The 18,099-nt window shown below is 39.0% G+C and overlaps 1 protein-coding gene across 1 annotated transcript in view; it reads right to left on the reverse strand.

Annotated features, from left to right (window-relative positions):
* FLT1 (fms related receptor tyrosine kinase 1) overlaps positions 1-18,099 on the reverse strand; it is a 110,353-nt gene that overhangs the window by 71,683 nt on the left and 20,571 nt on the right. The window contains exons 5-10 of the mRNA XM_028726398.2: positions 13,935-14,097; positions 13,703-13,839; positions 11,667-11,841; positions 11,345-11,462; positions 8,122-8,291; positions 7,644-7,800 (exon numbers count right to left, since the gene is read on the reverse strand). Coding sequence (XP_028582231.2) covers positions 7,644-7,800; positions 8,122-8,291; positions 11,345-11,462; positions 11,667-11,841; positions 13,703-13,839; positions 13,935-14,097 — 920 coding nt within the window. The remainder of the gene's footprint in view (positions 1-7,643; positions 7,801-8,121; positions 8,292-11,344; positions 11,463-11,666; positions 11,842-13,702; positions 13,840-13,934; positions 14,098-18,099) is intronic.

Here is an 18,099-nt window from a genome sequence, read left to right on the forward strand (position 1 = left end):
TGGCCCCGGCATCCCATGAAGTAAATGATGTAATGTCTCTGCAAATGGTGGTCACCCTTTTTCTGTAGTAAAATTGCTGTATTGGGTTACTTTAGCTGCCAAAATTTAACCAGTATTTGTATGCAGTACAGGCCCTCAGTCTACTCTCTCCACAGCAAGCAACACTCTTTATATTAAATGCTTACTATACAAAAATGGGTTTGATGCTGAGCTTCCCCATGCAAATCCATAAGGATGGACTCATTGGGTAAGACTTGCTTTGAGAGAATTCTGTCCCCCTTTTGCTTTGTCTCTAGTCTTGTAGTTAAGATATGTATTTCTTCTGAATACAATAGTTACATTTAACTATAGTGGTTGTTATGAACTAGTATATTATCACCCATGGAACTAAGCCACTTAAGATAACGGCTATATGAGTAATAGCATCTTGTGGCAATGAATCCCATACACTAATTTCCATACACTAATCTTACACTACACTGACTATCTCCTTTGTGTGTTTTGAACCTTCTACCAATCAATTTCATCGAACAATTTCACTATCTTGTATTCTAAGAGGACAATGGCTCTATTTCCTCTTACTACATGATCCGTAAATCATTTTTCTGATGCCCAACCTTCTTAACATTTTCTTTAACCTGTAAGAAACTAGGAAGTTGAAATACAAACACAAAAAAGAATGATATTGAAACATAAAATTGAAAACAAGAGGTTAAAAGAAGCAAGCAGACATTTTACAGTTGAAGTGCTAGTTTTCCTTATCAGGTGAAAAGCTGCATCCCTTGGAAAAATGTACAAGTGCTATTCAATTATGTGCTAGGAGAGGCTAGTATATTCTCCATTCATAGGGTTCAGCCAAAATAACAGCCAAAACAACTTACTTAGAACCCAAGGCAAAACTTAGACATGCCATTCATCCATGCCATTTCCATGTTTTTTTTAATTTTTGAAAAGTCCAAAGAAGGGAGAAATTACTCTGCCTTGAAACTGCTTTAAATATGTGTCCCATTCCAGGAAAAACGAAGAGTGAGTATTGTTTTTAATATTAAGCACACAAATAATTTCAAGGTCCAAGGAGGGAAACTGATTTTTCCTTACAATTAACACATCTGCTGTGAAAACACCAGTGACCATTTGAAGCTGCCCCAAGTTCTGCTTTTCTACAGAAAGCTCCCATATTCTTCAGAGAGATTTCGCCAATAAAAATAATAATGAAAGTTTGGGTCTTAATCAAGCTACAAAACTGCTTGCAAGGTGATTTGTGGGCTCCCTCTGACACTGTTTCCAGTTTTAAAAGGTAATTTGAGCCACCCAGAGAACCATCTATTGCACACAACTACTGGAGCTATGGAGATAATGAAGTATTTTAATGTACAATCTCCCAGAGAGTGGCAGCATGACATCAAGTCCTATCCATGTCATGGAGAATTACAGCATTTACATTGTGCATGGCAGCAGAACAAGGACCCCACACAGTAATCCACTCCTTTAGGTCACAGGAATTACCCTTTAAAAACTAAAAAAAGACTCAGAAGCAGGACTGCAGATTTCAAAGTGGACACTGGATCTGATCTGGTCATTGCTCTAAGTGGTGCAGATCAGACCCAGAGTTCACTGGATTCCATTTCCATTTCCATCCCTATCCCTAACCTGTGCTTTTGCAGAGAATCTAAGCAGACCATTCAAACAATTTCTCCACAGCATTTAGCTATCTTTGCTACATTTTCCCCATCCAGATTGAATCAACCCATTAGTGACTCTAGAAAAAACAACAGCAACAGAATTTATCCTTCTATGCCTTTATGTTTTATGCTTCATCATCATTTATTAGACTTGGGAAAGGATGATGATTTAAAGCACATAGTGATAGAACTTGGTTAATAAAGACCTTGGTTCAATGGAGACACATAAAGAAGCCTTTGACAAAAGTTTCAAGCATATTAGTTGGAAATAATTGGCAGCTGTATTAACTGTGACAAGAACAAGCAATGCAAATTATCATCACTATGTACAGAGAGGTCAATGCTAGTTCCAGTTCTCCAGGGTTATTATTAACAAGAGGCAAATTGCAATGTTTGGAAAGGGCCACGGTCTCCTTGCTTCCTGTTTCATAGAATGAAAGTTGCTGTTCATTAGAAGCTACCAAAATCTGATTCAGAATAAAAGGCCAGGGCATATAATTACTTGCTTTATCTTACCATTAGCTGAATTGTTTTACCTTTTCCTATTTGTCTGAATGGAGAGGGCAGAAATCTCCTTTTTTTCCTTTCCACAAACTTTTTTATTTTTTGCATACCCTATACTTTGTCCCATCTTTATAAAACACACGTTTCTTTTTAAGCTATATGTCAACTGTAGGACTTGGTTCTACCTTACATGATGGTTCCTTCACTGCACACTAAAGAAGTTTAAATCTGAATTACATGAATACCCAACTAAAAGGCTCCTTTACACTACAAAAGTGGCATAAAGACCCTCTCATCTTGATCTACAGTGCATTCACTTGGAAGTAAATCCCATTTATTTCAAAATAACTTATTGTCTTGGAGTCCATGGCAGATGGGGCAGGAATGGCAGGATCCTTCAGGGGAAGATGAGGACAGTGGAATTGGAAGTGGGGAGAGTTCAGGCAGTGATGGGAAGGAGGGTTCTACCCTGCTGTTGAAAGATGTATCATGAGGAAAGAGAAGCTGGTGGAGTCAGTCCCAACCCATCGCTAGAGAATTGCCTCCAGAGAGTGAGCTCCACAAAGTAGCTGAAGAGGCGGTTGAAAGATCAGCAGAGCCGACTGAGGTGGAGAATCAGAGGCTAGACTCCATTACCAAAGATGTGCAGTCATCTGCATGAACAGACCCAGTATACTCTTCCCCACCCCCAGAATCACTAACCTGCAAACTCAAGTCTTCTGTCTTATGATGGGAACCACACAGATGATCTTATAACTGCCTATGGATTTTTGAACTGTGTATCTAGTATTGTGAACTGATGCTGAGACCCTGCGCTGACTTCTTAAATAAAGTTTTCCGGTTTTCTTGAGCTGAGAGTTTGAGTACTGTGTCCAAGAGTGGGAGCCAATACATTTATGTATTGTGGGCACATTGAATAAAGCAAAAGCCACTGAAAGTCACTGATGTGGTGTCCCATCATCCCAGACAACACTTTTCATTATCCTTTACTACTGACCATGCAGGCTGTGATGGATGCGAGTTGGAATGTAGCAGCCAGAGGGCACCATGTAGAACAGGGTTCAGCAAACTTTTTCAGCAGGGGGTCAGTCCACTGTCCCTCAGACCTTGTGGGGGGCCAGACTATATTTTTTTGAGGGGGGGGGGGGAATGAACGAATTCATGTGCCCCACAAATAACCCAGAGATGCATTTTAAATAAAAGCACAAATTCTATTCATGTAAAAACATGCTGATTTCCCAGACCGTCTGCAGGCCCAATTTAGAAGGCGATTGGGCCAGATCAGGCGGGCCTTAGTTTGCATACCCGTGATGTAGAATATCCTTGTTACTCATGTTGGTAGGGCCATTGACTACATATAATAAATTCATAGAATTGTAGTTGGAAGGGACCCTGAGGATCACATAGTTCAACACCCTGCAGTGTAGGAATCTCAACTAAAGCATCTATGATAGATGGCCATCCAACCTCTACTTAAAAACCTCAAATGAATGAAAGCACACCACCTTCTAAGGGAGTCTGTTCCACTGTCAAACAACCCTTACTGTCAAATTTTTTCTTGACGTTTAGTTGGAATCTACTTTCTGGCCTTCCAGTGGAACCCTCCCTAAGGAACGCCCGTCCATCAGACATCAAACAGATAAACAACTACAGTGGTACCTCGGGTTACATACGCTTCAGGTTACACACTCCGCTAACCCAGAAATAGTGCTTCAGGTTAAGAACTTTGCTTCAGGATAAGAACAGAAATCGGCGGTGCGGCGGCAGCAGGAGGCCCCATTCATTAGCTAAAGTGGTGCTTCAGGTTAAGAACAGTTTCAGGTTAAGTACGGACCTCCAGTACGAATTAAGTACTTAACCTGAGGTACCACTGTATTTTACTTTTAGAAGACATCTGAAGGCAGCCCTGTATAGGGAAGTTTTTAATATTTGATGCTTTATTGTGTTTTTATATTTTGCTGGAAGCCAACCAGAGTGGCTGGGGCAACCCAGTCAGATAAGCAGCATAAAGATAATGAAATTATTATTATTATTATTATTATTATTATTATTATTATTCCTTTGGTTTGGGTCCACAGCAGGAGAAAACAAGCTTGTTCCATCTTCCATGTGACAGCCCTTTATATATTTGAAGATGGTTATATATCTCTGCTCGGTCTCCTCTTATCTAGGCTAAACATACCCAATCCCTCAACCTTCCTCATACAGCTTGTGACTAGGGAAAGGATGCCAAAGGTGTGTCCAGTGTGTGTGCTGGATTTCCAGGCACCAATAGGACCAGACTATTACCATTATTTCAAATAAACATCTACATTATTAGTGCACCAGATTTACATATGCTCTTACCTTTAACTAAACCAAGATTTGGAACCATCACCCTACAGGGCTGGCATGGTGAAAGCAGAAACACACACACACACACACTAATGATCTTCCATGTTTGCAGACACCCACAATTAAATTTGGGCAGGTCAATCATTTCTAAACACACACAATTAACACTTGTTCTTGTAATTTTGCATGCTTCATTAGTATTCTAAACTACATTGCCTCTCAACAACTACCCAAGCACATACTAATGATTCTGCCATTCAGTCTTTTCTTTAATGCCACTTTAAAATAAGTAGTAAAGATTTGTAATTAGACTGGCAGACTATGTTCATATTGAAGGTGTTAGGAATTTGACCATTTAGTCATAGCAAAGTAGTAATGCTGCTAAACTTCAGCTGTATCTACATTTCTAATACTTTGTTAAATCAAATCCAAATGAAATAAATGGAGTTCCACAAGTACATTTAATTGACAGAGCTGTTATTCATTTTGTTTGTGCACATGCAGGATATCTTTCTCTCTGATTTTGCTGAAAGGGTAACCAAAGTAGTCTCTGGACCAAACTAGATGATCACAAAATATATAGCATGCAGCTACAAATTACATTTTTCTCATGTAATTAAAAGTGGGAGAGGGGGGAAAGGTCCTACTTGAACTAATGGGAATTTTCCCCTAAGGCTCCTAGCTACACACAAGAAGGGGTTATTATTTTGATTGCGCTGTGGAGGGAAGAGATAAGCCTGTCCACCCCATGTGCTTCCTTCCTGATAACAGTTAGCCTCCCTGTTCAAGTAGTCAAGTAAAGAAAAAAAAGGCAAATGCGTGGCTGCATGCTATGCATTTAGTGAACATTTAGTTTGGCCCTCTGTGGGAAAGTAGGTGGAGGGACTGAACGTTATTTACTGATTTTGAACCCAGTTGGTATCTATATAAGATTTGAACTGATTTCATATCTGTTTTGTTCCTGTTTTAAATTTGGTTTGTTTGTGTGTGTAGTTTTTCAAATTCTTTTTATAAAAGCAAATGTTTTCACAGTTTTTATTTCTGCAATTATTCTCTATATGATTTTATTGTATTGTAAACTGCTTCAGGATGCCTCATGGGAAGCAATTCATAAATTAAATAAATAACTCTATTACAGAAAATGGATGTTGTGGATGACAAGCGGTTCCACGTGACTGATATAACATCTGCACAGGATTCTCCACATAGATTGATGCTTGCTTGAAGATATCACCAATCAATCTGGTGATAATATTGTAACTGCAAATCAACTTAATGAACCCTTTGCATAGTTACTAAATTTTTCATTAGGAAGCAATTGTTATAACAGAAAAAAGTTGTTCTAGCATGAATCCCCCTGCTAATCTATTTGCTTTTTGTAGGACATGCTTCCTAAGAAGAACATTTGGAAATGGAGTTGATGCAAAGCATTTTTTTCTAGATCTTATGTGAGATAAACAGGTCAGTGTTCAGACGACTGGTAATCTCACGTAGGCTGATTTTATTAGTTTTCCTGAGAATCCAAGTTTAGCTGGGCTCTGGCTGATGTCATTCAGGGCAAGAGAGTGACTTTGTGAAACAGAAAGTGCTTTCAAATACTTCTGCAGAAGTGAAGACCACACCTTTATTATCTCAGGACAAACATATGAGAAAAGTTCATCTGTTGTGAAAACATGAAACTACAGCAAGTGCCTTTGAGAACATGCCCTTCTGACGGGGGGAAAAAAAACTACAAGAAAATGTCACGGGTGGGATAATAAGGACAGGCAAAAAGGAGGAAATGTTTCATCCTTTTGATCTTCATCCCATACCAGGGCTTTCAGCCTCAATGGATTTGTCTCTGAGAACAGCCACCCCCACCCCTCACCCTGTCTGGGTTGCAAAGCACCCAGTTTGAATAGACACTGAACTGACAGCTGTCCAATCCCTATGAAAGTTGTGAAATCCTAAAGGTGTATGCAAGTGTTCCCACCTATTGATCCTGAAGCCTCTATAGGAATAATATGTGGCTTGGGAAGATTCTTGCCAAGACCTGTTCCTTTCCTGGGTTCAAGCTGGTGAAGAGTTCACCCCTCTATGATAGTATCATAAAGAAACCCAGTCAGATGAGTGGGGTATAAATATTATTATTATTATTATTATTATTATTATTATTATTATTATTATTATGTCAGGACCAGAAGGAGTGTCAGAGTGCATGTTTCTTTCCCTTTTAGCCTCTGAAGCAATCTCAGGGATGAAAGAGATCCTCCCACATGGTTCCTGAAACTGTGAAGGGGTAGTCCCCTTCTCAATTCAAAGGATCATATGGGTTTGGCTCCTTCCTTGCCTTGCTCAACACCGATCTGCCCCAGCCAGTATGGTAAATGGTCTGGGATGATTAGAGCTGTAGTTCAACAACATCTGGTTGGCCACAGGTTAGGCACACATGCTCCATTTAAGGCTGGTAAGCCATATTTAGTCCTCTGCCTCTCCAGAGAGCTCAGAGTATAGAGTGGAAATGTGTTGGTTCCTTCACATCCCAGGAGTGTGTCCACTCATGCATTATCAAAAAGAAGGAATTTGCATACAATGTACTATAATTTAAATAAAAATACAATGCTTCCAATCATAGCGGAAAAAGCTGGAACCCATGTGTTTGCTCAGTCTGCTGACCAGGTTCTAACTGCTGATAGGCAACTTCAAGAACCCGTACTTTAAACCAGACTTTGACTGGACAGCCCTTCGAATAGAGGACACCTTCAAACAGGACTGTCCTCTGTAAAGTATAAGACATTGCCACCCTCCATCCCAACAACAGCTGTACACAGGGCTGCTTAAGGGATAAATCTAACCTATCTATCATCAAAGCGTCAGAGTACTAGGTTGTTGAAGCCAGCTTCCTCCAGCAAGCCTCCAAGCTACCCAGTGCAGTTGGGCTATACCAGGGACTTCCCTTCTCTTCTGTCAGGGAACATCCTACATATGCAAACCATAAATGCCAATGTCATTAATTCAAAGTACGATTTGTAGCTTTATAACCACAAATTGCATAACATGAGTTATAAATATTGAAGGAGACTTCAGACAAAACATAGAAGGCTAATGGCAGGGTATTGCAAACAAGAAACTAAAATGATCTACCTTGCTGAGGAATTTGTCTGTTGACAAGGTTGCCAGGTCCACTTTATTGTAGGTTGAGGATTACCATAAACTATGCAAGTTAGGATTTGCTTACTTCCCAGTTGATGAAGATTAGAACCAGGAATTGAAGACACTTCTTCATAGATCTGAGGTTTCACTGTAAAATAAAACCAGCAACACAAAAAAAAATCAAATTGCTGAAACAACATGTACCTTATTATCTTTAAAGGTAAACAAGAAAGACCCTCAGCTCTTAGGTACTAATGCTGCTGCCAAGCTGAAGTTATTCCAATTAAGACTACAATCCTTATTATTGAGTTACTGGATTGCCTTTGTTATTGTTTTTATTATGTATTTTCTGTTTTTTTATATTGTTATTTTATGTTGTGAACCGCCCTGAGATCTACAGGTATAGGACAGTACGCAAATTTAATAAATAATAAATAAGTCATTAATATAAATTGTGTTGTCAACTTACCATTTATTCTCAGAGTGACTGTCAAGTTTTTATGCAAGTTCCATTGCTGAATGCTCAGCAATATAGTGTACTTTCCTGCATCTTCTTCAGCAACATGTTTTATGATTAGTGAATAACCTTTAATTATATACCGGGCACACATTTCAGCAGCAGGTAACCCATCCTTCAACCTATTAAAAGACAACCAGAATTCATAATTCTGAAACTATTTATGTATATTCCACAGGAAGCATCAGTCAAATATAATCTGTGCTCAAGAAGCAAATTGGGTCCCAAAGCTTATAAATGTTTTAAAACAGTAACGTGTGTGTGGGGGGGTTAATTACATCTTACAAGGAAAGGGTGGCTGTTGATGTTTAACATTCTTCTCCACACACCTCCTTAGTAACATTTGGAAAAATATATGTGTAATGCAAAGTTGTTGCATGCTGTATTTCTCCAGTCTCTAAGGACGGCTAATAAATTAAGAGCACTGGCAGGGAAACAATCAAGGGAGGTGTTTGAAGAGAATGAGAAACATGGGTTAGCTAACAGGAACTCCTGTTGGTATCTTCTACTTTTCAGGGCTCCAAAGCTAAGGGTTGCAATGAACACCAAAGCTGAATACATAATCAACCAACCAATCCCGCTTTAATAACAGTGCTTTCAGAACATTTGAAATATCTGCATTGATCTCAAAGGTGTGTTTTTTAATTAACCCCCCCCCCAAAAAAAAACCACCTGTTGGTTTAATTCTCTGGTACAACAGGATATCAAGATATGGCCCCAGAAAGGCTGTAAACATCCCTTTAAAGAAATCCAATCCTCAGAATGGTTTCACATGTTACTACCACTGGGTGCAGAGGAAACAAAGATCTGAGAAAGGCTATTGTCTATGTGTCCCTGCTGTAGGCTTCACAGAAGCACTTGGCTAGCAAATTGGAAATTAGATGCTTCTAAATGGGTGCTTATCGTGGAAATGGTTCTCTGCATTTATACAAGGTTTTTGCAGAGTCCACAGAACATCATTGCCATGAATGTGTCAGTCTGCATTTTTCTACCCATTTAATCCAGATTTACTCTTTCTGGGGGAAATCTTGTAAGACAAAAAGAAAATGTGTTGTCAACTACTCATTTGCAATATCTTAGGGATCTGTCTGTAATCTTATTTATCAAGACTATTCTTAAATTCTTGCAGTTTGAGTGGGTTCATTGTGTTTCCTTGTAGTGTGACTTATAACACACAAAGAGGGTATGACTAGGTATGCTTGATGAATTTGTTCTTTGTGAATTCTAACATAAAATGAACTGATCCACACCTCCAGACTAACGTGCAGATTGGAATGTAGTTTTCTTTCAGATTTTGCACTTCTCCAAATTTTGTATTGTAGTTCTTGTCTCAAAAATATACCAAAATGCATGTAAAATGGATATTTTGGTCTAAAATACATTTAGAAATGCATTGTTTTTAAAGAAATATGTTTAAAACTGGAAGAAAATACATTCTAAAAAAAAAATGATGAATCTTTGTGTTGTTTTTTAAATGGACTAATGCAGAAATTGAATGAACTTGTAAATGGACTCCTATAAAACTGACATGGCCCAGAAATAGACTGATTCATCCTAGAGATAACCCATAGCATGCAAATAAATATACATTATTTTATCACATTTTCCCCTAGTGGGGAGGTGAGGCCACTAATTGCTCTCAAACTGTGAATGAAGTCCATCTATACGCTTTGCATATTCCAGAGAACACAACAAAACACACAGTGTAGATGAAATGCAAGTGTTAAAATATATGTGCAGCTATGCTAAAAAAACCTCCAAAAATAAGTATTGTGAACTAGCAATATATGCATGTAAGGAATTGTCCTATTCAGCTTGTAACACAGCATTTAACAGTAATGAATTCAACCACAGCCGCTGACATTTACAATTATTTAAACAAAAACAAAGACGAAAATGAGATCAAAACTGATAACATTGTTTTCTATTAAAATTATACCAAAGCACGCCGGGAAAGACTTCTTAAGATAGTGTGCAGAAGTTGTATAAAACAAGTTTAGAAAGAATGGGTCACCAAAAATAATTATGTCATCTCTTAAGGCCAAACTAAATGTGACATTAAATGTGTTGCCATCTCCCTGTCCCTTGCCCCCTCCACAGTGAAATACCAGCCATTGTGGGGAGTGGGTTCCTGTGGTGGGATTGTGACAACTTTTATTATGAAGACAAATGGCCTTGCAATTAAAATGCTAATGGCAGATGAAGGCCTCCAAGGTTGCTTTTCAGGTTAAGATGGGTGAATCCAACACAGGGTCTGCCAGAGATTCATTTGAATCCAAGCTTGAACCTTAAACATTGCACGTGTTTGACTCATGAGCGACCACGTAAACATGCAGCACCAGGAAATAATGAAATAAATTGATTTAAATTGCAAAAGGGGCAAAAATGACCCCCAAAGAGTGGGGAAACTGCAAAAAAGGCGCAGAAAGAGTGGGGAAATGGCCAGCAAGCCAAGGAACCTTTGCAACTGCAATCCCATGAGCTTTTGCACCAAACTTTGAGTTCTGTGGATGGTTGGAGTTTGTAGTTTCCGCATCATCCTCCAGCAATGAGGAAGACCAAGAGCCCCCACTGCCACCATTCATGCCAGTCTGGTAAATGCTGCTGGTTTTTTAAAGGGGTTTTTACGGGTTTCCAAAGGTTTAAAAGGTGTTTGCAGGCTTTTTAGATTGTGTTCCCCACTATATGCAATTTCACACTTATGTGCAGTACCCAAGAACATAACCCCCACCTAAGTGGGGAGGTGCCTGTATATTATACTGAATGCCACAGGATTTACTTTGGAATAAGCACACTTAATACAGTAACTGCAGTAACTCCCTGCCTTTGCCCCAAGGCAAATATGCACTGAGTTTGCCATGTTTCAAAAAGCATAAAAATGTTTAGCTTTTTGGGGGGCCAAAGTTGTTGACATTCAGCGATTTCTATCCAGACACTATTTCCGATGGCCGGCTGTGTCCGGGAAATATGGCAACCCTAAGTGAAATAAACATGGCTACTTTGTAAGCTTTGAAAATATGCATATTAACAGTAACAAATAATTTATTCCAAGTTCATTTCAGGGCATGTTTATTCATCTTTTTATTGGGAGGTGCAATGTATAATTCTGAGCAAGCATGTTATATTTCCAAATAAGTAGCTTCTTTCTCTATGCAGAAAAAAAGTGTAATCCTACCATACAACCTCTGGTGCAGGAAACGCTTTCACTTTCATAGAAAGTCGATAGGACTTCTTGCCAGATATAACGTCCAGTACATTTTTTCTTCTATATTTCAAACTGATGAATGGTTTATCTTAAAAAAATAAATCAAATAAAATTATGTGTTTAAGATAGTGGTCTGGACAAGTATAACTGAAGCCACTTGATCACACAGATATAACACAAACTGGGACAGCAACCCTGGTCTTTTACACAAAAGTCATCCATCACTAAGTATTCCATTCATTGCCCTGGAATATGAATATCATACATTCTGCACAAACATAATGTTTCTTACCATAAATATGAACAGTTGTTTTAACTGATCTCACAGATAGGCCGCTTGTCACATTGCAGGTATACTCTCCTTTATCAATATCACGGACTTTATCAACAACAATAATACTGTAGAATAGATTGGGTTCATCGTTCCTTGGTATAATGCTTTTAGTTATGGTCCCTCTTTTGCTTGCCTAGACAGGAGAAATATGTTTACATGGAAAAAAGGTATTAACACACAACTTCTACCTCACAGGGTTGTTGTGAGGGTAACATGTTGAAGGAGAGAGTCATCTATGCCACCTTGTGCTGCTTGGAGGAAAGGTGGGATATAAATATAATGATAAATAAATATAAAATAAAATAAGCTGCTGTTTGTGGTTTAATCAAGTAATGCAAATTTAACACTTTACAAAGCCCCATTGTGTTGTGTGTTTCACAATTTCAAACAGAGTCTACTTCGCTGCAGTTCAGAAGACCACACAACTACCGTATTTTTCTGTGTATAAGACTAGGTTTTTTTCCTTAAAAATAATGTAAAAAATTAGGGGGCATCTTATACACAGATACATCTCCCCCCATTTTCTTAAATCTGAGTCCCCAAAAATAGGGAGTGTCCTATACATAGGGGCATCTTATAGACAGAAAAATATGGTACTTCATATAGAAAATTAATTTCTGAAAGGGGCCCACATATCTATAAAAGAGAAAGATACTATATAATATTTGTTATTGATGTCTAGCTATTAATTACACTAGTATTAACCTCATCTGATACACTAGCAACCAATTCCAATATTTGTAAATTTTAATAGCTGCTTCTCTCTGGGAATAACAGGAAACTGCAATGCTCACAAACAGCACAAAGAAGATGATGGACTCATAATCAGAGCATGGTGGTAAAGGATATACCAAAGGGTAGCAATCAGGGTGAGAGTTATTGGGAGTCAGCAGCCAGTATATTGGGTTTGACTGTGGCTATTCAGATCTTTGTGCAGCCATGAAGCACAATAAGTAAGGCTTGGATATTCTCTCTCAATCTTAAAAAGAGAGGATGGATAGAGGAACATAAAATGAGATTGTGATATTCTTGAAACATATGAATTGGCACCACACACAGAGGATCACATTCTCGTACTGTGGGCATCAGGTGCTTTTGGCATTAGAGGCTAGTAACAACTTCCATCTAATTAAGTGACAATTTGACACTCTTTTCTTATGCTAAATCAATACTGTGGTAGGGAAGGTCCTGTTGGAAGTTAACTATGAACTGCTGCCTTCCTCTAGCATAGGGGTAGCCAATGTGGTGTCCTCCAGATGTTGCTGGACTCACAATTCCGATCCGCCCTAGCCAACATGACCAATGGTTAGGGGAGATAGGAGTTGTGCTCCAACAATATCTGTAGATTCAGTGGCTACTAAAGTAACTATCATGACTTTAATATTCTTGCACAGAAATCGGATGGGTGAGCAGTTCCCATGTGTTTTTCACCAATGGCAAAGCTTAGCAAGGTTTACTTTGGATTCCTGACAAATACTTTTAAGTGGCAGCTGTTTGTGTGCATGCTCCTGAAATGGTGAGGTGTTTAAGCTGTTTAAAAATAATTGTTCACATAAAAAGTGAGATCTTGGACATATGAATTGTAGTATTTTCTCTAAGGTTGAGTTGAAAAAATGTCTGTTACTTCAAGAAAGATGGCAAAAATATTTTCTTTAAAAAGAATGCTCTTAGTTGGTAATAAGTACCAACATCATGAAATCTAATAAGTTTCATTCATTCATTCATCGGTTGTTATGAAATCAACACAAATGCATTGTGTAAAGCTTGCTTGGTCATTCGAGCAGGAAACTTTCTAGGAAAAGAGATGCCAGAACTCCTCATGAACACCTCCTTCATTCTCTTAGAATGGCAATGGCACCCATCTAAGAGGTGCTGGAACATAGTTCCAGTGAGTTCCAGCTGAAAAAAGCCCTGATCACCCCAAAGGAATGTAAAATATGGGAAGTTCCTCCTTTTGTGGAATTATATTTTTACAAAAGAGCAAGAGTACCCACCTCACCAGGATAACTCCATGTGATCTGCACTCTTGTGTTCCAGGCGGTAGTGATTGTACAGTTGAGGACAAGCTTGTCTCCTTTTAATAACTTGACTGGTCTTGAGGCATTTAACCGCACACTATGGATTTCATTGTCTACACAATACATCAAGAAAGAAAAGTGAATCCGATGATTGATTAATTAATTAAATAACTGAAATTACTGACTGAGGAAACCAAAAGATACTTACTCATCCTGAATGTCAGGTATTTTGTGCTGTATTCATGGCCATTAATACTTGTTTCACAGCTGAGAAGGCCTATGAATTTATATGTTGCATTTGGTATTATAAAGCCCTTTGTACTATCCCAGATTATTGTCTTCCCATCAGGAATGATGTTAACTCCTGGCGTCTAAAAATGAAATGAATTCATTACTTCTTTTTATTGTTAGGTGTTTGCCCCCTAAAACTAATGAATGGTTAATTTATAAAAGGAATTTTAAAAGTTCCTGAACATAACTAAACATCAATATGAATATATTTACCCAGAGGGCTTCCAATAGCACTTTTGTCTCATAACATTAAAAAAAAATGGTATAGAATTTGACTATTTCATGCTTTCCCCAAAAAATTTCATTATTCATAATTTTGCAATAGCAAAGGGGATTGCTCAGGCTTTATTGCTATGCCACTGACTTCCTGTTGACCAATATGGTTCTGTCAGAGAATGTTCTTCATTTGCAGATGCATGATCATCACATACCAGAACACTATTTTTGCCTCTAAAATGGCAATTGGGGGATTTTCTAATGTTGACAGCAGGTCATTCCAGAGAAGAAATAAACCTCGTAGTATGGGAATTTGCAAACACACACACACACACACACACACACACACAGAGAGAGAGAGAGAGAGAGAGAGAGAGAGAGAGAGAGAGAGAGTTTGACATGAAAACATTTAAAGAAGGAAATCCAGCCTATTGTAATATATGGTGGCATGTATATTTGTCAGGCATGTCTGTGACATCACAGCACGACTTTAAAGTCACAAATGAGCACGTGTGGCTTAGTATGCCCTAATGTTCCAAATTCCAGTGGCTTCTCTATGTAGAGCTAACTACAGAGGTTGGCACGGCCTGCAAATGGCCTCAGAGAGCAGCAATATCCACCACCTGCTCAACTGTCTGTAAACTGGGGGTAGCCAACATTGTGCCCTCCAGATATTGTGGACTACAACTTCCATCATCCTTAATGGTTGGTCAGCTGGGGCTGATGAAAGCTGTAGGCTGTAACACCTAGAGGGAAACACATTGGCTATCCCTGCTGTAGACTGTTATCTTCTCATGGCTTTGATTGAGCCAGAAATGAAAGCATCATAGAATCATAGAGTTGGAAGGGACCCCGAGGGTCATCTAGTCCAACTCCCTGCAAATCAGGAATCTCAATGCATGGTTCCCTATCTAATTTGAAACCATACCAGACCCTGCTTGGCTTTGCAAATGTGCTAGCAGTTTTATTGCTGCACTACTGAGCATACTTATGCAAGATCTTAACTTATCCAGGCATGGCAGAGCTCAAGACTGTACCTAAGCACAGGAGACCAAAGTGAGGAAGCAAAAAGACACCATCAATTGTGCAGGAAGAGTATGCCAGCTTTCCACAAAACAAGTGAGGTGCTAGAGTGGGGGGGCATTGAGGTTGAGTGCCTTCTAGCTGCCTCTCTGCCCAAGTGAGCACCTGCTGTGTGCATACCAGCTATGTATTGAGTCATGCCACCCACATGAGGAAGCAACGCGGCAGCAGGAAAGGCTCTATGCCAGGCAAGCCACCTCTTGTGCTGTAGAACCAAGGCAGCAGCAGAGGCTGCACACCAAGGCACCCACGGAGGTGAGTCACTTCTGAATCTCCAGAGCTCACGCCATAATAAATTTTATGTTCATAATGTTAATGAGGGGGGAAACTATGGTATTATTTTCAGCAACAGGTGCAGAAAGAGAGTTCAATATGCTTATATACAGAGTGCATGGGGCAAGGGGGCTAAAGATCTTCTTTACACTCCTACCTCCCCTTTCACCGTAAATTTAAGAAATCTCTCATGTATGGAAACTAAAGATTGATTGCTGCTATACACAGTACAAGGGAACCTGTGACCCCCTTTTTAAAAGTCTAAAATCCATACACTATCAAAGCATAACAAAGATTTAAACAGATAATATTCAGTTACCTTACAGGTAATCTATTTAGAAGGCACTGAAGTGATGGAACCTGTCTTTACACTGGCTCCTTTGACTATTGCTGTTTTAAAAGGCAGTAAAACATTATTTGTTTTATTTTATTTTATTTGTTTTATTTTATTTATTTCATAAAATTTATACACCACTTGACCGTTAAAAATCCCTCAAAGTGTTTCACAAAAAGAATAAAACCATAACTATCAGTAAACACCATAAAAGCAACTATTTACTGTAAGTCATTCAAAACATAAAACCAACAATAAACTAACAACAGATGAAAGCATATAACCCCCATTCTACACATCTGGGTAGGCTTGTCTAAACAAGAATGTTCATGTCAATAGCCAGGGAGTTCCAGAATATAGGTGCTACCACACTAAAAGAACCCAATTATCTCGGGAGTGGAGGAGCAATTGAGCTATAATGAAGGGCACTATACAAATTTAATTAATAATAATTATAATAGTGCAGCATCCAGCACTTAATCTGGTTGGGCAGCACCAGTTGTGGGTCAACTATGCTCCATGGTATGAAAAGAGGAGGATCTTAGAACCCATTGCTAGGGTAAAAATATATACACATAGGGGTGCTGGGACTGGTCACTGAGCTTGGAGCTTTTGATTTAGACACTTCTGAATCAAAACCTAGAAATCTGCACTGATTGTGACAGTGAAGACTGCTAAGTATACTATTTCTTCTTTCATAAATTCAGTGATCATGGATCACAAAGCTCAGAGCTGCAAAGCAAGTCACCTCCCTTCATTCTATGTTATTTCCCCAGACAGAAAAAAAATTTAATAGAATGAACAACAATCACAGCTAAGACTAAAGTGACACAGTGGAATATACTTCCTTATCTTTGCAGCATCTCTGCTAAGAAGCCATAATAACAATTTAAATGATGGGAGGAGTGTGTCCTGTACATACAAATACTTTCTGCTACTTTATAGCCTGCTGACTGACTTTCTAAAGTGTCTTGAATTCTAGAGAGCCTATTGTGGTTACTGCTGCCAGATATAAACATTTCCCTTTTGATCCTTCGACTGATTCATCATTGCATATACAGACAATGACAATAAGAGGTATGCACAGCCCACTGTTTCAGGATATTCTGTCGAAGATAAAGTTTCCACCAAAGTCATGAATGTCTGCAGGAGGATTGGGAGGCATTCATTTTATAGCGCAATTGTTGATGCTGACTTAGCACTGGTGGTAGATGCATTGGGAGGAAACGTTGGCTTTGATTTAATATGTATATCTTTAGGAACTCTGGATCCATTATCTACCCTGACGAGCAGCAGCTCTCCAGGGTTTTAGGCAGGGGAGATTCCAAGCCCTATCTAGGCCTTTCTGCACACAAGGCCTTTCTGAGCCTAGAGCCTTCTCTATACAAGGCAGATTCTCTGCCACTGAGATACAGCCCTTTCCCTTTATTTATCTAGCTGGGCTGGAGAACCTGTGGCGCTCCAGAGTTTGTTATACTCCAAACACCCACAATCTCTGACCACTGGCAAGGCTGGCTGGGACCGATGGAAATTGAACTGGGATGCAAACAGGATTTTAAGGATCCAGTACAATGTATGTGGTTTGGTCCTTCTCTCTGCCTGCAAAGGAGATACCAGTTTGCATAAAGTTTGTATGTGCTTTGTGCCACATGCAAATTTATGCAAATCTGCATTTTGAGGGGGCAGAAGTCACACACAAGTGATAAGATGCTTGAAAGATAGAAGGTAAACAGATGAAATATCACCATAGCTGCATTTCCATATTAGGAAAGGTTTAGCCTATTCAATTTCTGTCTGCCACATAACTGTTAAGACACAAGAACCATATTTCTCCTCCAATGTCAGTCCCAAATCGTGCAAAGTTCTCAGGTTTCATGAGCTGCAAACCAGTTATGTTACTGCAGGTCTTTCCACCACCAATGCAGGAATAGGAATGATATTTCAGATTGGGGGTGGGCGGAGAGATTTACAGCAACCAAGATTCAGAAGAGATGCCCGTGCTTGGTTAAATTTAAGATTACATTGTTATATAGCACATAGCACATTCCTATTATAAGAGCATTTGTTGTGGTTATTTATTTATACTTCATAACTATAGCAATGTTATCAGCATTGGACAGTCTCCCTTTTCTTTTGTTTTCCTGAGCAAAAAGGGTTTGAGTCTTTCACACAAATA

This window comes from Podarcis muralis, chromosome 4 (assembly GCF_964188315.1).
Source record: "Podarcis muralis chromosome 4, rPodMur119.hap1.1, whole genome shotgun sequence".
Classification (NCBI taxonomy): domain Eukaryota; kingdom Metazoa; phylum Chordata; class Lepidosauria; order Squamata; family Lacertidae; genus Podarcis; species Podarcis muralis.